Below are 22,355 nucleotides of genomic sequence, written 5' to 3' on the forward strand. Positions count from 1 at the left end.
CGAAGAAAAGTTCTGCCTGTGAATGGATCGGTACCGTGGTTGGTTAGTTCAGAGGTCCCCGGGCTGCGGACCGGTACCTGTCCGTGGGTCATTTGTTACCGGGCTGCACCGAAAGAAAAAGTTATATCTGATTTATTTACTTTAATCGATTTTTTAAATATAATTATTTCTTACAGTTGTCTCATTTACAGATATGTGGATTATCAATTTAAGAAAAAAAAGGTTGTTTATTGTCTGTTGATGTCTGCATTTCACATAAAATCACTGCGGATGATTTATTATTAGACTACAGCTGTCGTGGCGTGGCAGGGCTGTGTCCCCTCCTGGTCTCTGGGGAATATAGAATGATGGGGTTATGAAGCCTCAAATCAGAAGCGGCTGATATGTAACTGCTATCATGGACATGGTGAAGTAAAGCCTGGAGACACAGTGGGCTGCCGCCAGGCGCCAAACACCCGGGGGTCACAACTTCTTCAGGTTTGTAGGTAATAGCAGCAACAAAGGTAGGATTGAGTTTTTGGGAAGAAGAACCTGAAATGGGATGAATATGAAAAAAACAAACTACTGAGCCACAAAGTATCGACTAACAGAACTTTATTAATATTTTATAATATACAACAGAAGCGTAAAAAGTTCAAGTCGAATATATGTGGCAAAAAATCAAAGGCCCACAGTCCCGAAGCTCCTAATAGTGAGAGGAGCTTCTGTGGTGGGGGGGTGGGGGGTGGGAGGGTAGAGAGAGGGGTTACAGTGCTGGTGAGGGCTCTTGGGTGGAAGGAGCTTCTGCAGCTGCAACACCTTGTTCCGGCTCTTTTTAGAGAACCCGCTCTTTCGGCTCCCAAACGGTTCTTCGGATTTTTGTTGTTGCTTTAATCAATATATTACCAATAATATAAAATTATAATGTAAAATTATGCACTTCCTCCCTCTGCTCAGCGCAGTGAGTGCACTAAGGGCAGGTTCTTCTTTACACTCAGGAACCGGATAGGATAGAAAGACAAAGGAAAAGACCATAGATCAAAGCTAGTGCATTGATCTACCTATGCACTAGCTTTGATCTATGGTCTTACTCACACTGCCCTTCTCTATATGCACTAGTCAGGTACTACTTTCAGGATACCCTGATCTACCCTGAAAGTAGGTTAGGGTAAGTCGAGGGATGTTGCAGTCTCTGACTGCCTTGTTGTATTTGTGATTACAGTTCATTTCAGTAATATTTTTCCTCATGGACTTCCAATTCCACAGGTTTTCAGTTTTCTGGCCAATTGTCATGCCTTTTTGGAGGAATATGTTAATTTTCCAATTGATATTGGGGCTGTTTCTCCTGAGTGTATTGTCTTCAGAAATACACTGCATTATAAAATAAAACAAGACCATTTATTGTCATGAAACTGTTTAGTAAGATGTTCACATTTTGAAGTTTTTATTTCCCCTTGTTTATACATTATCTCTTGAAAACCATTCTTTAAACAATACAGGTTTAAAACCAACATTTAAATAGACTAAACCAATGAACTAGTTGGATCTCAACTGCATGATGGAATGTTATTAGTAGAAAATGGGCTAACTTAATGGATACACAAACAAATGGCTTTATTTACTGATGAAAGGCTTTTATATTTCATGCTAAGCTACATTAACTGTCATTAAACAAGGTAAAAGAATGAGACAGCTATAAATTCAAAGACAATACGAAAAAATGACACATTACAGGACAGAATTCCATACAGATTGGCATATATAAGTAAAATTATGCAAAATACTTTTGTTAAGCAATTAAGACATGTGGGAAAATATTTTCATTCATTTGTTATGAAGATCTTAAAGAGAGTTTTTTCTAAATGCATTCTGACCAAGAAAATCAAATCCAAATGATTATATTTTGTTAACTGAAAGAGTGCGAGGAAACAAATTGATTTATAAATAAGAAATAAATAAATAAATAAAATACTGCATGAAATCTGACATTACATTGATAAATTAAAGAACAATAAATATATCAATTAACTAATAATGTAGGAAAAATATCTTTTTGAACTCAAAATGTAAAGAAGCATAGCCTGTTTCATTTTTCGTGCAGTCTAAGAATACATCTAAAAGTAAACATCCCTAAAATGATACTGTATACACCGGTTTTATGGTATTTGTACAAATGCTGATGAGTTTTTCTAAAATACATGTGTCAAATGGTTTCTGAATCAAACTGCTGGCTACAAGAACAACTGACTGACTGCAATCAAAAACTTCTTGAATAAAGAGGGACTGGAATCCTAGCCTTTATGTAGACAGATTATTAATGAAAGAAAGTGCATTCCCAGCACATCTGGGGAATAATACAACAAAATGAAGCAGAAAAAGAGAAGGTAAGCTGGTTCACAGCAAGACTCCTACTGCATAGCTGTCAAATCTGTTTCAGATTTTACAAAGCTCCAGGCTCCTCTTCTCCTCGCATATGATGCTTGTCCTAAAGACTTTTTTAGCCAAAGGCTATGAATAAACTCTGCAAATAGTGGCGGAGAGCACAATGATCACTGTCAATACAAAATCCTGTTGCTGGTAAAACCTGGAATGTGTCCAGCTTTCAGAACGGGAGTTTTTTTTCTTTCAGGTGCCTATTCAATAGAAAAATAGCCTCTGGGTTAATGGCTGCTTGTTGGGATTAATTCACTGGCTGCTCAGCTTTAAAGGTTCCCACGATGACATGTAGCATCACACCAAGTGGGGGTCGTTGGCAGGGCTGACAGTGAAACGTGATGACGTCACTAGATTGGCTCCCACAGACCTTGGTTTGATTGATAAATCTTCTTTCCTTTTCGAGTCCTTGCTCTTGATAATTTGCCCTATTAAAAAACAAACAACAAACAAACACTATGTGAAGACCCAGTGTTGCATCACTTAGCCTGAGTTGTTTGATTTTATCTCCATTTTATCATCAACTGGAGTTCATAGTAGAACAGAAGCAACTCATGATGAATAAAAAATATTAACCACAACTTCGCATATGTTATTCTAATAAGAGAATTTACCTTTCACCAGCAGAGATTATATTATAGGACATATTGCTCCTATGGAGGAACAGTAGAGGCTTCAATATGTCCTATAATCAGTTCATTGTCTTAAACAGTACAACTGACATACTGTATACAGTGTTCTCATTTGCGTGCATCCTTGCGTCTTTGACACACATTTTTTGACATGTATGTATGATTGTCAAACAGCATGCATTCCTGGGAAGCAAGCTCTACATGCACTTTCAACAAAAATATTCACAATTTTTCCATTTCTCCACTTAAATTTTCCAGTGGGAAATCGCCATTATGTTTCGATCTCACGCAAGGAACTTGTGCGAGTTTCTCGTCACGAGACTCACCTGCGTGATTCTGCCTTATTAAAATTGACAACACAACATTTGCTCGATTTTACTAAGGCTATGGACAATGCGTGCTTTCTTGCATTAAAAACAATCAAAAGTTAATGAAGAAAAAGAGACAAATATTACTGACAGATATTACTGAAATGTGTGTGGAGAAGGCTCTGTCAGCTTGTTTCAGCGTCCACAGTAGAATTCAGTATATGAAATAAAGGCAAAGAAAATTATTGAGTGAAAAGCAAAAGAGAAAAAAAATGCATTACATCTTTCCTTATTTCTACAACTGTTTTTGAAATGATTACCAGGCTTGAACATTTTGATAAAGCTATTATATAATTTTACTCTTTTCTTTTTACTTAAACAGTTATGATGTTATGAATAAAAATATTCAAATTAATCTTTACTTTTTGTATTGTACAATTGGAAAAACTCTATTCTTGTGTACGCTTCTACCATATATTCTGTTATTACTTTTGGGAAGCATAAACGTCATGATGGGATGAACAAATTTTTCTCGAAGTGCATCCCAAGGATGTACTACTTTCTTGAGGTACAATGAATTCTGTATCATTTATAATAAGAAATTAACAAAAGAATAAGAATTAACGTTATTGATCCCCTGGAAGGGATTTCCCCCCCCCACTCCAGTAGTTAGTTTGTTAGTTATCACCACAAGCATATATCTGTGTACAGGCCCGAAAAACGCCAAAACATCCCATCCTTTGGTTTTTTGACAAATCCTACTCTGTAAATGAATATAATCAGACTAGAGCAATACAAGACAGTTCTTGGATATAAATAACTCAAAGGCAATACAGTGGGGTTTTTTTCAATGCATTGAAGTTTCAACTCTAAGGCTATGAACAATCAAGGAAGAATCTAATTTTGGAGTTTCTGTATTTCTGCATACATGCAAAGCCTAAAGGAAATCAAAGTGAAATGTGAAAAAAGTGAAGTGAAGTTAAAGTGAAATGAAGTGAACAAGATGGTGAGAGGAAATCCAGTCAGTAAGTGAAAATGTGTTGGGAAACACAGCTTAGGCTCACTTCCTTGAGAATAGCATTCATGTCCCCCACTCAGTTCCACAAATCAGTATTGAGGCAGACAATCATAGGAGATTAACTCTGGCTGCATATGTGGAGAAAAGATGAGTGAACTGATGGTTTTTCATTTCAGTTTGTCAGGATGTGTGCAATCTTGTCAGATTGTGAACATTACAATCCGGAGTACCCAGAGTGCAATGTACATGTATAGTGTCTGAGTCAACAGCTTGCTAGCAAGTCTGTCATGCTGCACTTGGGCAAAGCAATGCTGTGTGCCAACTGCTACAGTGGGTATGATAAAACACTAACACTAAAAAACGTTTACATTCCTAGTCTAAAACCTTCAAGAGAGGTATCTTATTTAGCATGTTGGCATGCTAACATGAGTTCATATGGAGCAAAAGATACAGCTAAGAAGTCTTCAAGGAGAAATTTAAAGTATGACTTATTGTTGGAATTTGTATATTCCCAGTTTTTTTAGAATTTAGAATGTCATCATGAGTGTGAAGTGGTCATCATCTTACCACGCAAATCCAACTTGCTGCTTTTGACAGATACTGGCGCTGGACTAGTGGGTGCTGAATTACTCAGTTCATTGGTTGGAGTTTCCTGTTGTAACGAAACAGAAGAATCAAGCCTCAGTTTTTAATATCCAACACAGTCTTGATAAATTTACCAACAAATTATTGAACGTGAAGGAGACACCTGATCAAAGAGATAGATTGTAACATCATCAAAAAAGGACACATTTCGTCCTCTGTCCCTCTCTCTGTCCATTGGTTCCTTGGGTGATTTCAGTAGACTCCTCAGCCCAATACGCTTGTCCACGTCTGTTTCTGTCACAACAATCACCCTCCTAGAGCTTTCATCCTCCTGCTCATCGTCTTCATCATCATCAGGATCACTTCCCAAGGACAGCCCTCTCCGTCTACCAATCCGATTTCCAATTGCGCCATTCCCGAATCCTCCTTTACCCGTGGGGGTGAGTGGAAGGTTCAGAGCAAGAGGAGGGAGGGCGAGAGACAGACGAGCTAGCTTTGCTGCGGAAAAGAAGGTAGATATTAAGTTATACTAAAAAGTATGCCAGGCCTCACGTTATAGAGCTGGGATATTCCAATAAACATGGACTAGAAAATATTTTTAAATTACAATCACTTTTAAAATGAAACATACTATAGCTACAACTATGACTTGCTGGTGTAAATTAAACCAAATGATTCCTTGATTCACAGCAAAATCAACATTAAACCAAATTCTTATTTATTTATTGTCCATCACACATTCCTGTCCTGTTCAACATCCCTATAAAGAACCAGAGAGAACTCTCTGAAAGGACAGCTCTTAACTTCAGTCATAGGAAAATGGCTTCTTAGCTATAGTCAAAGAAAAATCCAAACATGAATTTGCATTTAATTATAATGATTTAGCAATAGAAATAAGATGGAGGTACCTTTCATTTCCTGGTTTGCAGCAGGTTGATGGGTTGTAACCTCAGGTTGCTCAATCACAGTGAGTGGCTCAGCTTTAGTTTCATCTGGTTCTATATGGGGTTGAATGTTGGGGCAACTTTCTTGCTCCTCTTGGCTGTTTGAAAATACAAAATAAAGCAATTCATTAAAGCCATATCGCGGGATGTTGTAGTTTGTGACTGCATATTTCCTAGTTAAAGCTTCAGATCATCAAATTCTTTTTTAACTTATTCCTTGTGAGAATTACTCACGTAGGTAACTTGATTTCTCGAAAATCTGATACCCATTGCTGAAATTCCTGCTGGATTGCCCAGTATGATAGGACATATGAAGGACATATATGACAGTTTTCAAAAATTACAGAAAATCAACATCCAACATGTCTTTCTAGAGAAAATATGAAGTTACTGGAGATAATCCACATACTGTATGAATTGGAGAGTTTTAAGGAGAAGACTTTCTGCAGAAGAAAAGAGAGACTATCTGAAACTATGTGGTGTGTTCTGTATATTATCCAGAGTAAGAACAAGAAAAACTTTATTCTTCCCACAATTGGGGAAAATATGGTCAATATCTTCATAAAACAGACCATATTATATTTTTTGTTTTTGCAATTTGAGTGAAATGAGCCTTTAACTTAAGTCTGACATCTGACGTTTTAATACCTTTCCTCCACTTTTTGTTGTTTCACAGTGATCAGCTCAGTGCTGTTCTCTGCAATTTGTTCCCCCCAGGGCCGAAGCATCACCGTGTCTTTAACAGTCGATCCCCAAAGCACATTTGTTTGCACATTTTCACTGAGGGAGAACTGCAGCCTCTCCTCACAAACCTGAAGCAACAACACAAACAAATAGGAGTGAATAAGCACACAGAGGTAATACAAGGGGAAGGATTTACACCTTTATAAAAGACCACAATGAATCCCACCTGCATCTTCAGACCATTCTTTGTTGTCATCTTCAGGAGAGATCCCTGGTCCTTCACTTCAGATGACTGGTCTGTAGATCTCAGCTCATCGTCTCTCTCCTCTTGAGATGACGGATCCGCAATCACATATGGTACAATCTCTGTCATCTTATCAGAATGATCAGACTCTCTATCCTCCTTCAAATCCATTTTGATTCCCTCAGAACTGGAAGAGTCATGAGTTTCTTCACTTATATCACAATCAGGTACATTGCCATCTTTTTGGTTTGTAGTTTTCTTCAAAGACTCCAAAAGGTCAAGGTTCCCCAAAAAAAGGTCACCCAGACTATCCTCCTCATCCCCAGAAATGCAGCACAGCTGTTCCAGTTTTTCAAAATCCTCCAAGGGTTCCTCATCCAAATCTTTCCACTCAGAAATCAATAATTCTGGGAGATTGTTTAGGGGGGCATGGACAGACGATGGAGTGGAGGATGTATCCTGACATTGATCATTACCTTCTTCCTGCTCTTCAGGGTTGTCCTCATCAGCCAGTGTTATACACACAGAGGGTAAATCCAGATTGGCAGAGATACCTATACTCTGAGTTGGAGTTGGTTCTGAGATGTCTATGTTGTGAGTTGGGGAAATATTCAACTCTGTCTCAGTGCCAGCAATAAATTCTTCGAGATTAATGTGACGATTAAATTCCTCTGCTTCTATAACAGATGGTGGTGGACTTGGAAAAGAGTCATCTAAACTCTCCAGTTTATCATCTTGTACATCAAGGTCTATGCTTGGTGGGGGACTTGGGAAATCTATTGAGCTGAAACTGTCTACCTGTGGACATGACACATCTCTCTCCTCTTGAATATGAAAGTCACTGGGACAAATACTGGGATTGGGTGGAAAGGGAATATTCATATAATCCCCCATTGAGTTCAAACTGCTTACTCTCTCCTCCATGTGTTGTGTAGAAGGCCACGGTCTCATTTCTGCTTCGGAATCTACACCAGATTCAACATTTTGGTGGTCTGAAAAATTCACATTAGGAGCTTCTGTAATACAAATAGACAAATTTGATCCTGTATGTTCTGAAGTGTGACTGAAGTCATTCTCTATATTATCTTTGACAACATGCTCAAGTGATGTCCATTCCTCTTTTTGAATCTTGTAGAGGTGATTCTGAGACCATCTATTAAAATTTAGATTTTCTTCAGTCTTTGTAGAGTCTACAGGATTTACTGCTTTTCTGAGTGTCTGTGAACATGAAGAAACCTCATCTTGCACCAAAGGTTCTTTCCCTGGAATTTCTATATTTTCTATTTCATTGTGTGAGTTTTCTCTTTTCATGTCTTTTTCACAGGTGACAATTTCTCTTAAGTTTTCAATATTCTCCTCCTGTTGTACAATCACCACTTGGATATTCTTCTCAAAGTCTTGAGAGTCCCATATTTCCTTAATATCAAGATTGCCAGACACTCCTTGCAATTTATTGCTCCAGGGTTCTTCACAGACCTCCAAGACAGCAGGGTGAGGTTCACTTCCAGCAAGTTCATCATTTTCTTCACTCTTCCAAAACGTCTGACCAACAATAAGCCTTTCCCCAATTTCCCAGGTCTTGTTACCAAACCCAGAGAAGAATTCAGACCTTAGTTCGGTGTTCTGGTACTTCTTTTCTGGAGAGGCCCACTGGTCATTCTCATCAGGCCACAAGCATAAGTCTTTTGACTTTGAAACATAGTGGAAGTCCAGTTCTCCATGAACCTCACCTGAACCTGCACATTCTACATCCTCCTCCAGGGCAGTACATAACTCTTTTGTTTTCACATCCAGGTCCTCAGAAGATTCTTTATCCATCCTGTTCATTGACTCCATCCATGTTGCTTTTCCTCTCAAAGGTGACTTTTCTTTCCTAGCATGACTCAGTTCTGCGGCAGCCAGCTGTTTCTCTGTCTGTGCACTGACCATAGACTCACTGTCATCTGAGCAGCGTAGGTTTCTCAGGCCAAGCTCATTGTGGTCAAGATCTGATCTCTCTTCACTGTCTGTTTCAGTCAAAGAATGACACATCAGATCACTTACTGTATTAGAGGTAGACACAGCATCAGTGATTCGCTTGACTACAGGCAGGGTTTCATTGCTCAGTTTGGCATCAGTGGTTTGAATGCTGTACAGTTTTGATAGACTTGACTCTCTGTTGTCAACCTGTGTCTGTGACATGTGGAAGTTCAGTGAAGATATATCAATATCGATCTCTGTAGCACTAGTGCCATCATTTGTGCTTAACCACAGCATGCTATCCTTTGACTGGTTGCCACATGCATTAGCTGCAGTGTTTCTACAATCTGTTATTTGAGATATGATGCCATCTGTTAAGCAGTTGTCTCTGCTCTGTGGGTGCCCTTTCAGCGGCTCTTGATTTAACTCTAAGACCAACTTATCAATTACGTCAATACAGTCCTTGGCCTGAGGATCATCACATAGTGGTGTTGAATTATTGCTCTCGTTTGGGAAAATGCCAGAATCGCCTCTTTGTGCTGACCCCAGTCCTGTACTTACGAAATCTTTGCCTAAATGAGAGCTGTCATTTTCTGGAAAATTCTGATGTAGAGTACTTTCCTCAGACAAATCTTTATCCATTTTTCCTCCACTTTCAACAGCGTTATATGACATCTGTATACTATTTCTCAAGGGGCTCTTTTCTACTATGTCTCCCTCCTCCTCAGTCTTTTCCTCTATCCCGGTCAGTAATCCTCGATCCCCTCCACGACCACTGCTTGGCCTGGAGGCGATAAGTCCCTCACCGTTCCTCCTGTTGTTTCCATCCCCCTCCCAGTCACTGTCTGAGAAATAGGCAGAGTCTCGATGTGGTGTTTCATTTCCCAGGGCTCGCCATCCCCCACTTCCCACTCCTCCACTACCTATCCATGAGTCACTTGGTGTGATGCTGTCAGCTGAGTTGGAAGTCATTGGTGATAGGACAGAGTCGGTTGGGGTGGTTGTTGATACATTAGAGGATGGATCCCAGTCTGGAGTGGCTGGTGTGTCGCCAGGAGTGGGTACCTTTTGGCTACTGAGGCAGCAATTTTCTTCACCAGTTTTATTGTGTTGGAATAAATTCTCTTCTCTCTTCTCAGCAAAGTCCAAATTGTCCAAATCATTATCTCTTGTGACGTGTTCTGCATCAACTGTAGAAACTTCCTCGCTGTGGTGCTTTGGTTTTCCAGGAACATAAGACATTGTGGCAGTTTTTCCACATGCTTGATCTCCTCTCTCTAAGTTATTGGCCTGTAAATCAAATTCCATTAACTCACCATTTCCTATAAAATCATTCTTTTGATTATCCACGTCATTTGCAAATTGCGATTTGCTGTCACACAGTAGCACATTTTTGGATTCTGTAAAAGTTTCTGTGTGCTCAGGAGGAGGATACTCTAATAAATCCCCTCTGGCAGGTAAGGCAGGACCATCTGAACACTCCTCAGCTTCTTTCTGGTTGTGCAGAAGACCATTTTTAGGCATTATTTCTGAAAATACAAAGTCATCAGATTTGTACTGGTCAGCATTACTTCCATGGCCATCAACTTTTAAAAAATGTTTATTTGCCCCTATATGAAGAATTGGAATTTCAGGTCGAAGAGAAATCTTTATCTCACTCTTTTTAGCACGCTTTGTCACTTGGGCATATATAGCCTCAGTTTGTGTTTCATCTTTTCCTTTTGCTCGCATGGAGTTATCTGACTGAAAGCTGATGGTCTGGGCAGAGTTTGGATCAATGCATATGGACTCATATTCGGGAGACAACAGGGTAGGAGAGTAAGATGAATCCGCTTCCTTTCTGTTTGCAGCAGTGCTTTGTCTTGATATGATTTCGGTGAGAAAGGTCTCTGCTGATTGAATCTCCTTCAGGAACTCCTCTCGGGTCATTTCTGTTCTCCGAGGCTCTTTGTCAATTTGCTGCAGATCAGAACCTTGCTTCTCAGTGTTGAGTTCACAGAGAAGAGAGCGGGATCTCCGTATACCTTTGGAGTAGGCTTCCTCAGCCTCAGTGTACGAGGGAAGGCCTGTAGCACAGACATAGGGCCGTAATCTCGGTCCTGCAGGATAGAGATATTTTACTGGATCATTTTCTGATCCTATTTCTATATCTGTGTCCATCCTTCCGGTGTTGATTTCTGTTAGGAAAAGATCCTTCTGGAATGACTCTTTAGTGACTGAATTATTCTCTTCAGGTCCTGTCTTGCTGCCTTTCTCTGGTCCCCATGAGTGAGCTGACCCCAGCTCTGTGATCAGAGACTGGGAACGCCGCATACCTCTGTTGGGCAGCACAAAGTTCCCCCAAGTCTCTTCATCTCTTTTCTTATCCCTCTCTACATCCCATGAGGCCTCTGCCTTGGAATCACTAGATTCTGCCGCACTAGCTATCTCAGTTAGGAATAGATGCATGGGGGATTTCTTTGCAGCAGCCACACATTCTGCTTGAAGTTCAGCATCTTCCCTCCAAATAGTGGGAAGGATGGTGTCAAGGCGGGACTGAGTCCTTTTCATTCCCCTGGAGAAGAGCTCTGCACAGCCAGGGTCTGCATCTTCAGACAGGCTGGAATGAGCAATGGTACTCAAACCAGTGGTTCTCTCAGGTGACATGAAGGGAGAATCATCTTCATCTGAGTAAGTGGGACTTGATGAGGACTGTCTGTCAATGTGGAGGGTTGTGGGCTGAGGGCGAGGCAAATTGCGATAAATAGGGCGCAATGGGTTTTCTCGACGAACAGGGGAGTCAAAGTCCTTTGCACGAGAATGAAAAGTCTCCTTGGAGTTGTGCAATGATTCTGAGTGTCTGATACCATTCTCTGTGTCAGACAAGTCACAGGATAGTGGGTCTCTGTTTGATCTCTGCATCTTACTGTATCTCAAACTATCTGTTGTATTGTAGGCAGGACAGCTTCTATTTGATTTAGAGTGAGGAGGGAGAGGTGGAGGACACATTTGAGGAGGTTGGGGGTAAATTGGATGGCTTGATGGTGGAAGTGAGGGAGAAAGGGACGGGGATGGTGGTAGAGTTTGTCGGGCTCGATGGAGCCCCAGGTGTTCAAAGGTGGAAGGTGGGCAACTACTCATATGATGGGGATCTGTTTCAATTTTTCCAGCAATACTGTAGTGAGGCAATCCCCTATATCCGAGTGGGGGGGCAGGGAGCGGGCGCAAGTGAGAGTAGTTAGCTGATGACAAGGACATAGAGCGCGGCTTAGGGGGAAGTGTCGGAACTTGTGAAGATGTGGACAACTGTTTATCTCCTTCACTGCTCGTTTTCTTCTCCTCTTCATCATCATCATCCCCTAAATCCACTACTGAGAAGTCCGTCACTCTGCTCGAAGTGTCTCTGAACTCAGCCACACCTATGTTTGACACCTGAAGTTGAACTTCACTTGATTTGACAGTCTGGACACCTTTTCCACACTTGTCAGAAGAACAAAATGGGACTCGTTCTTTTCCCAGCATTCCGCTGCGAATTTCCACTAACTCCATGTCTCCAGGACAAATCAACTCCGGACAGCAAGAGGAATGGGTCTTCCCTTTTAGAGTTGGCGACTTATCTTGGGGAGTATGTTCCTCTAATCTGATGTAATACTCACTGGCGAGGGAAGGGCTCCGGGCGCTTATCACTGGGACCACTGTGGGAGTGTCCAAAGACTGTCTGTGGTTATTATTTACAGTTGGGATTGGCTGAGGAGGAGGAAGAGGTTTGTAGCCTCGTCTGGCATGAGCCTTTTCCCAGAAATACTCAAAATTCAAACCTTTGCTGGTTTCAGTGACAGTCAGAATGTCATCCAGTTCAGATGAGGATGGGGTGATACAGTTCCCCACAGGGTCCAGTAGGGGGTAGGAGTTGTCTCTGTCTTCTGTGCTGTAGTCTCTCTCCCTTTGCCGCTCATTTCCTGCAGTCTGGAAGGCGGGGGGACGAAGTAAATCCCAGCGTCTTTCAAATGACTCCTCAATTTCACCTCTCCTTCCTCTCCCCTCTTGGTATTCCTCATCTTCTTCATCTTCTTCCCCAACACTTCCCCTCACCATTCCTCGCTCAGCAGCCAGGAGGGAGGAGAGAAGGAGGAATACTTCTGCTACAGAAGGGCGTTTTGATGGAGGTAGCCAGCAAGACTGCATGATCTCATACCTGTGGCCCCAGACAAAAACAGAGGAGGTAAGTTTGGAGAGATGCAATTGAGCCATTCTTACTTCCATTAACATAAACATAATTGCTGCACATGGCACTTAGTGGATGAGTACTGACCAGTAGTCTGCATGGGAAAGTTTGAGTCTTGGCTGGGCCAGTGTAATCTGTCTCTCCCTAATGACAAAGGTGAGTACCTCCTCATCACTCAGGTGTCTGTGGGGCTGAGAGCCGAACTCAAACAACTCCCATATAACCACCCCTAAGGACCTGTAAAAAGAAGACACATCGTCGGTGAGAGACTTATGATCGCAGGTATGTCTAAATTAGGATAAAATGATAAGGTTTCACATTTCTAGGTAGGGTACAGACCCTGTTGCTCCGTATTCATCTTCTGACATTTTTCAGACATAACTTCTGTGTCATTGCACAAAGTATGTTCAGTTGTAGGAATGATACATTTTCTAAATCAGGTGGTTTTGTGGAAATTATTTATACATTTATGCAAAATACAATTATATGTATCAATTACTGTATCTCTGTTAGATTTCAGAATTATATATACATATATATATATACACACAGTGTATATATATTTATATATATATATACACTGTGTGTGTGTGTGTGTGTGTGTGTGTGTGTGTGTGTGTATATACACACACACACACACACACACACACATATATATATACTGTATATATGTATATAAAGATATATAAAGATATAATTTTATATTAAAATCATTACTAGGATTAAAATAACTAAAACCACTTTTTCTTTCTGATGATGATCAGATTATAAGTCTATGCATACTATATCTTTTGAAAACACCAGATTATTTAGAGGGCTTTTAAATGTTGGAATTGTTATGACTCGTGAAGAATATGAACAAAAAGTGCAACAAGTCAATCGACTGTTTAGTGATGCACTAAATGATGCACTGAATGTTACTGTTGTGACCAATGGACGTGGCACCGCATCATGACATTTCCTTTCACAACGGGTGGTCCAATCTATTGTACATTAAAGGAGACGAGGAAATCTTCTGGAGTAAGATTTTTTTCTTTTCGACTGCAACTTTTGCATCATCTGAGGTACCCTATGTACCCCTAGATAGTCTACATCTGCATTTGGGTCTGATCACAGTAAAATCATAACACACTGATAATCTAAGTTAAACACTATATTTTTAATGGACAATGCTATGCTACAAAGCTTTTGATTGCAAAAAGATACATAATAAAGGGAGACCATTTCCTATAAATGAACATTATCATAGCATTAACCAGACGAAATGGCTGTTTAAATGCTGATATTCTGCCATTTCAACAAGAATGTGTGTAAACAACTCTGAACACATTAAAACATACAACATACCACACATTGCTAGTTTTGGTTTGGTCAGTGACAATGAGAGATCCTCTGTACTCTTCCAGGAGCTCAGGGGCAATCCATCGAAGTGGGATCCATAGCTTGTCTGGAGTTAGGTAATAGTCCTCCTTCACAAAGAGCACAAAAAAAACTAATTTAAATAATTATAAATAGTGACAAAACAGTGGCTTTATGGTTGTTAATGTTAAAAATATGAAATAAAAATTAGTCCAAAGGAACAAACAAATCACATTGTCATGTTGAATCATAAGCACAGACCCATGTACCTTGTAATGGTTGTGTGAAAGGCCATAGTCGCCTATCCTGACAGTGAGGTCTGAGGTCAATAGGCAGTTTCTTAAAGCCAGATCACTGCAGAGAGTAAAACACAATCACATCAAATCAGTCAAACTTTAAAGAAAGACACTCTATCTGGGAACTACGACATTCCTATGATGATTCAGATCCTATGAAGACAGCGTCATGACTGACCTGTGGATGTAGTTGTTTTCATGAAGATGCAGCAGACCGGAGGTGATCTCAAAAGCCATTCTCTGAAGTGTTAACAGGTCCCGAGTTGGCAGGTCAGGGGTCATCCCATCTGACTTCCGCTGTGCTCTCAGATACCGCTTCAGGTCTCCCTATTTTACATTACAAAGATAACGCAAGCAATTTTTACAGTCTGGCAACAAGCAAGTGTGCCAAGTATCCTTCTCCTAAAAAGAGATTAAAACTGGTAGGCAATGCCACATATGCATAGATTATAATTGTGTGTCCCACTGTGACTATATCCCATTTTGGGGTTTTCCTTCACAGAGCCTCAAAAGTGGCAGGGGGATTGGTAATGAGCTTTCAGTTTTGTATTAGTCATTTGTACTTCAAATAGGTCAATTTAATAAAATGAGGACTAAAGGAAAAGATAAAATGATCCATGAGGAAAGGACAATAGGTGACTTTATCAAAGTGGATAATAAAGTCTGCAGCTTAGTTTGGTTTCTCTTGCTCTGTTGCTGTGTCCGTGTGTGGACTAGGAGTTAACTCACATGGTCTCTTAATCAGCCACTGATTAAGTAGAGGTGTTAAACAGATTTCAGTGTCATTGAAATTTTAGTAGATTTATTAATTCATCATTTGTAAAACAAATCCTATGTATGGCTACTCGCATAAAGTGAATTTAAATCAACTAGTGAATTAAGCTAAACCACATTAAAATAAAATAGAGTTTGAAAAATTTAATTGAACAACCACTACAAAAAAGAAATGTACCATAGTGGACGTCATTCTGATTAAAAGCAAACAGACTTCTCAGAATAATGTGAAAAACAAACAGCTAAAAAGATGCAGAATAATCTCTTCACAGGTCGGAGTCATTGATGATAATGACGTGGTGACTTTGGAGTAAGAGGTCTATCTTAGAAGAGTTTGTGCCGTCATCCATCTCCCATATTCAAAAGGAAGAGGAAGTTGTTTTTTACTTACTAGTTGACAAAATTCCATAACCAGGAGGAAGGGAATGCTCTCACTGCACTGCCCCAAACACTGAAGGATGTTGGGATGCTTAAGGCTCCTGAAGAGAGACAGATGGACGGACAGACAGACAGGCAAACGGACAGGCAAACAGACTCATTATTATCATCTCATCATCAAGGACAGGTTTTAGTACCATTTACCTGAGGAAAACTTATTAATGCAATTACACGACAAAACAGATAACTACTGTATGACAGATCCTGAACAGGAATGATTGAAGAAAGACATACCACTGAGCTTTTGTGGGTTTTTTTTAAAAATTGAGATTGTTTTTCTTAACAAATACAAATCAAAAATTAATAAAAGTAACCCTCCCCCAGTTAAATATGTTCAGTCTTTGGTGATGCAGGCTTGCTTGGTTTAATTTTACGTTGGAATTTGGTGGCTAATGCAAATATGAATCTCACTTCCTAATATGAAATTACCATATTTGGTAGTGTCAATTACTTCAATCAAAGATTTTCCATTACAAAGATCCGCACATGGTATAAAATTGTGACACGCTTCCTGTCTCCTAAGTGGTTGATGTTCCTCTCCTGACACTGAAGATTTATTAACAAGACGAGGAAAGGGACGACAAGAAGCAAAGGGCCACGGTCAGGAATTGAGCCAATGGCTGTCTCCGGACAGGGCGGTCCTGAGGCCGGGGACGACTTAAATGAATAGTGAGATGGATCAAGGTATGAATGATGTATATAAATCACAGTTTTACTGACTTCAACACTGTCTGGTAGGGCCTTTCTTCAAGGCAATTTATCATTAGACTAAGAAATAATAACTAAAAAATAATATTTGGAAAATCAAAATACTCAAGTATGGAGAAAATACGGTGTTCCAACATTGTGCAACAATAATGGATAATGCTTCATAATACACTATACATATATAATTTGGGTAGGAGAAATATGGACATATGGGTTACAATGTGGCAACAGAAAAGTAGACACAGCATGTAGAGGAAATTTGTGTATCATACCATTCAGGTATCATGTGAAGGGTAAAATGATGCATCCAACACTCATGGAAATCACATTTTTGTCGATCAACTTCCAATAATAAAAACAGATAATTTTCTTATGATAGAAGCAGATTGTCAGGGTAGAGATTCCAGATGGTGTTAGTTCATTTGGTCTCAAGCTGATCTGACTAAAATGACATCATCATGTTGACATCACCAGAGTCTGAGCTATGCCCTGGAGGCCATTATAACACAAATGATGTTATGTTGACACACTTTGTCACAATGTGACGATAGATACAGGATATTATATTAATAGAACCCAAAAACTATTTTGTGATTTGGAGGAGAGCTAACTAGACTTCACTTATGAACACAGTGGTTGGTTTTATATAATGTTGACCAGGTCTAGCATTAAGTCCCCCTAATGAACAGCTGGGTGGAAGCAGTTTCCCCACCTGTATGGCTCAGACTCAGCCAAGAACTTCCTCTGCTCCAGAGGGCTGGCGCTGACACGCAGCTCCTTCACCACGGCCTGAGAGGAGCTGCAGTCACACAGCACTTCAGCGAGGATCACCTGGAGGAGATCGATGGATAATGATATGGACGAGTGCCCAGGAGAAGGAGAAGCAGTAAAAGGACTATTTTAAGTCAGGACTGAACAGTATTAAATATAACAGAGCTGAGCAGGCAGGAACATGATGTGTATTGTCTTTTACATTGAAATATAAGGATATCTGACGAAGGGGGGAGATTGTGTTACCTTCCCAAACCAGCCATTTCCGATCTCCTGAAGGTAGTTTAATGTGTGCCTTTTGAAGCATTGAGACTTGGGGTCTGTAAAAAAGAAGATGTTACTATTAAAATATATCTCACAACAAAACAACAAAGCTGATGTTCATGTATCCTGCTTGAACGGAGGACTCATGAATCATTTTCTGACATTCTAGTTTCCACTCCCCTAAAGAGAAGAGGCTGGTTGAACACTTGAGACCTTTAGTGGAACCACATCAGTGACTCAACAGACTGGGACTTCAGTGACGGACATCACTTCAACCTATTGGGATTTTAAAGCCCCAATGAGAGCCAGAGAACAGGAGACTAATTCTAGTTTATTACCTGCTCCATTCTGCAGGGAGGGGCAGTTGGGCCTGTCTCTGACTGGCAAGGTGTAGACCTCAGGGAGGGAGGGACACGATGACAGGCTGTCCTCCTGAATGGGACTGGTGCCTCCAGAGCACTCCTCCCCATCTGCATTGTCAAACTCCTGGTTGAGCCAAACGGCACAGAAAAATCACAACAATGGTATAAATAACAGTCTAAAATTGAGATGGTTTCATAATAATAATTTAAAGTATACTGTATATCATGGACTGAGAGAGCAGCCATTATGAACTACTAAACACCTTTTCTCTCATCTAAACAAACACCTTGTCAAGTCAGTTAATGAAGACTTTGTTAAGATTAGACGGAGAGATAATTATTGACTATTTCCTCTTCATTAAATAGGAATTCAATGCCTGTTTGCATTTCCATGTAGTTTATCAAGTCAAATTCGAATAAAAAAATGTACATCGACTAACAAAAGGTGTGAAAAATCAAAGAAACCAGGGAGAGGTGGATAAATCTCTTACATGTTGCACACTTACATTGAATCCCACTCCTCCTCTCTTACAGCACAGGCAGGTCAAGAGCAGCAGAACAAAAGAGACGAGTCCTGAGCAAGAGATGAGGATGACGACGTAGGGTGGAGGAGAGAGTGATGCAGCCCTGGATTGGGAAACTGAGAGGGTGATAGGGAGGAAAGATGTGAATACATTAATGCAGAACATTTGCACTAATAGGGTACACATTGTCAGGTTTGACCCAGTGCAACGGAAAACAGGGACTTCACTGAATCAGGAAAGTGTAGAGTCTTGTTACACAGGTGTCCAGAGGGGCACCATAGGGGCATTTCTTTAGTGGCGGGTTTGGGACACAGTGGAGGACCCCAATGGACAGATTGCATCAGGGATTTGGGGGTGACAGAGCAGGAAAAGAAGTAAGTTGAAGACAAAAAAACGGTTGCCTGAATCAGTAACAGAAAAAAAGAGACTGGAAGTTTGAAAGTGGGATAGTTTACCATTCCAGTGGGGGAGGGGGCAAAAGCATGGGGAGAGGGGAGATATCAGAAATGGCATTCCACTCAGGAAACAGTTAAGAAGCAGGGGAGGGGAGCTTGGAGTTATCATTTAGGTAAAAAAGGACGCTACTCGGGAAGGGATGGAAACTGGAAAAGAACTGCTCAAATCAAGAAGGTTTACTACTCGGGTGAGAGAGGGAGGGATCGGGACATTTGATATTTGTACCTCAACGTTGTTGATTGTGGGAAGTGAACCATCTGTAGAAAAAAAAAGGGGCAGGGCAGGGTGGTTAAATACCCTTCAGGTTCTCTCGATAGGTTAATACTCTAGCCAGTTTACATTAAACATTACATCATTTGACAAAAGGGAGAAACAATAACACCTTGAAAAAGTCCGGTGTCCACCTCATGCACTTACTTACTAAATATATGCATTAATATTGACAATATATGATATTTAGTTATTTATCCTTTTTACCTCTATGTAAACAAAACCGCCTTTTAGGATGTGAGAATAACATTTGCAAGTTAGATATTTAAAGCAATTTACTGTGCAAAGAATCTCTCCAAAACTTCAACACTATATTTTCAATTCAATAAACATTTTGAATTTTTATTAATATTTAAAAATACTTCATCCTCAAAAAAATTCTGCAGGGGAATAAATTATTTTAAATCAACAATTCATAAAATTTGTGATCCTGAGATTGCATTGTAAATTTGAATCATTGAGTGTATATACTCCAGCATTCCAATTGTAGTCTGTGCCTGTCACAGAAATCCAGTCATACATATTTAAATACATATAAAGGTAACCAAATACATCATAAAGTCATTATATTGTAAACCCTGCACACATACATGTGAAAGTATATTCAATAATTTAACAGCTTAACAATTATTATAAAATCCAGTATGGCTTTCCACTAAAACTGATTTTTGTAATATTTGAGATCTGCAAGCATCATTTCATTTAATATCTTTTAATAATTTTTCTTTTCTTTTCACTGCTTTAGTGCTTTTTTTTAATTTTGCTTACAAATTTTTCAAAATGTTCAAACACAGAATAACATGGTTTCACACACACACACCCCAAACAAATAAGCATCTGTTCAGCATATGTGACCATCTTCATGTCAGGGTGTAGACTTAATCTGTTGTTAATAAAGATTGTTAAACCAGACTCCAATAGATTACACGCAATCCATCCTGCGTGAATTTTATCCTTATTAACACGGGGAGATACGAATAATTGTTGGACATTCTTGTTAATCACCAAACCTGCAAAATCCTTAGCTGAATATTAATTAAACCACTGAATTAAAACTGTATAAACCTTTGGATGTGGAGGTAACCAAACATGCAACACAAAGTGAAAACTAAACTGATGGTTCCAGTCCTGTTGCACACAATCTTGTGCAGGGCTATTCTTTCATCTTTCCCTAGACAGATGTCCAGACAGACACTGCATATAAATAGGAACCTAACACAGGGCCTTTTCCACCAGCCTGGTGCCAACAGCTCTTATCAAAACACAATACAATGACTGTACACATTACACAAATATCAACACTCTGCCAGATCCTGGAAGAAGGCATATTCAGATTGAGAAAATAAAGATGCCAGCGCTGGTTAATAGACTAAATAACCTCCAGTGCTTAGCAGGGGCTATTTATAGACTTAAAAACATCGCACTGGTCGATGATTTTCCCTGCTATTCATGCAATGTATGCTGCTTTTAAATGTCATCGATCTGAGGCCTGAGATGGAACACCCACCATAATAATATTTTCATCACTGCATGCAAATCTGGTACCCTACCCATCCCCGCGTCTGCCTCTTGTTTTGGTTACGTCTGCCACATACTGCACTAATAATTCGCATTATGTCTGAGACACACAGGCCGATATTTCAGCGCCCCCCCCCCCTTCCTCCTTTCAATGTATAGGCCTTTTCATCCCTACCTACCCCCCCCCCATCCTCCTCCTCCTTTCTCCAGCATCACTGTCAGGTTATCAAACACCTCTCCTCCTCTTCCACCACCTCCGACTCCTCTCACCTTCTCTCTGCGGGACTCCCAGGGCTCTCTCCGGGCTGAAGTACGACATGACCGCCGCCAGCACTACCATCGTCCAGCAGTGTGGCCGCATCGTCTCCGCGTCCAGGAGAACAACACCATCCGAGCGACGCAGCCGACTGTCGGTGTCCTCCTCTCTCCCGTCCCCCCGCCACGGTGCGCGCTGTCTCCTGGCTCACGCTGTCTCCGTCTCCCCCCCTCCGCTTTTCCTCCCAATAATAAAGAGCGTCTCCTTGCCTTCCTTGTTGTGCTCCCCTCGGATCTCCTCCTCCTCCCCCCCCCCACGGTTTGCGCTCTAATCCGCAATTAAACGCGGTGTGTATGATGCTCCATTGTGCGTCCCGCGTCCATATATGACTGCTCTGCCTCCGTCTGCGTGGATCACCGCCGAAAACATCCACCCGATATTTCCACCGTTATATAAAGAAATGTATTTCGTTCACCCTCCTATCTCTGCGATGGAGGGTTATCTGTGTTTTTCTCCTCTGCCTGTCTACGTCACACACACGGCGCGCATTGTCATGGTCCAGCTTGATCATCACAATGTTCCACCAGTATAGAAAAAAACAAAAAACTGTGGTAATGTTCCCACTGGGAGATGATGCTGTGCATGTGATGCTAGAGCTGGCTTTATTGATCTTTAAGTATCACTAAAATGTTAACCTTTTGAATTAAAATTAAAATGCTAAACAAGCAAACACAAACTGTGTTCACATTACCGGATAAAATGATCATATCTGATGGGTTTTTTTTAAATTCATGTGACTCAGGTGTTTTTAAGGGTATTGAGTCTAATATGGAGCCAGTCTCTGTCTGGGGATTGGGTCATGGAGCCTCACGCTGTTGACTGCCACCCAATCCACATTGCCACCGGAGGTTTGGCCCATGTCGTCCATCGAGGCTGAGCCTGGCCGGGCCACATGGGCAGAGACCCTGCCACCAGGCGCTTGTATACAGGCCCCAACCCCAGGCCTGACACCACTGAGGGGTCCCGGTTGCGTCATTCCAGGTGACATCATGGTCCTTGTTTTATTTCTATTTCAATGGAGTTTTGAACTTCTCTTAGCGTGTCCCGTCACTTAGGACCTGTTTGCCATGGATAACCTACCATGAGTAGAAAGCCCCCAATAACATAACTCCTAGCTTTGGTCACTGAAACTGCCACACCACAATTAGTTGGCAATTCAAGTGGGAGGGAGTCTGGTTTGGGGACAATTGGATTTTATCTCTGCTTTTTGCTGATGATCTTGTCCTGTTGGCCTCTTTACCAGTACATGCTGGACTGTCAGCATATACTGGTGTGGTTTGCAGCTGAGTGTGACTCAAGTGGGATGAGG

At 40.7% G+C, this 22,355-nt stretch overlaps 1 protein-coding gene across 1 annotated transcript; it reads right to left on the reverse strand.

Moving 5' to 3' along the window:
• Positions 1-1,412: 1,412 nt before the first annotated feature.
• lmtk3 (lemur tyrosine kinase 3) lies at positions 1,413-21,154 on the reverse strand. The gene is made up of 16 exons (XM_068323663.1): positions 21,001-21,154; positions 18,469-18,602; positions 17,939-18,086; positions 17,583-17,656; positions 17,278-17,396; positions 15,811-15,898; positions 14,824-14,972; positions 14,619-14,703; positions 14,338-14,459; positions 13,078-13,227; positions 6,810-12,960; positions 6,548-6,711; positions 5,864-5,997; positions 5,119-5,453; positions 4,938-5,022; positions 1,413-2,840 (listed from the first exon to the last, which is right to left on the reverse strand). The coding sequence occupies exons 1-16, from the start codon at positions 21,089-21,091 to the stop codon at positions 2,710-2,712; spliced, it is 8,160 nt and encodes a 2,719-aa protein (XP_068179764.1). The 5' UTR covers positions 21,092-21,154; the 3' UTR covers positions 1,413-2,709.
• Between the last annotated feature and the right edge of the window lie 1,201 nt (positions 21,155-22,355).

Source organism: Antennarius striatus, chromosome 9 (genome assembly GCF_040054535.1).
Source record: "Antennarius striatus isolate MH-2024 chromosome 9, ASM4005453v1, whole genome shotgun sequence".
NCBI classification, from domain to species: Eukaryota; Metazoa; Chordata; class Actinopteri; order Lophiiformes; family Antennariidae; genus Antennarius; species Antennarius striatus.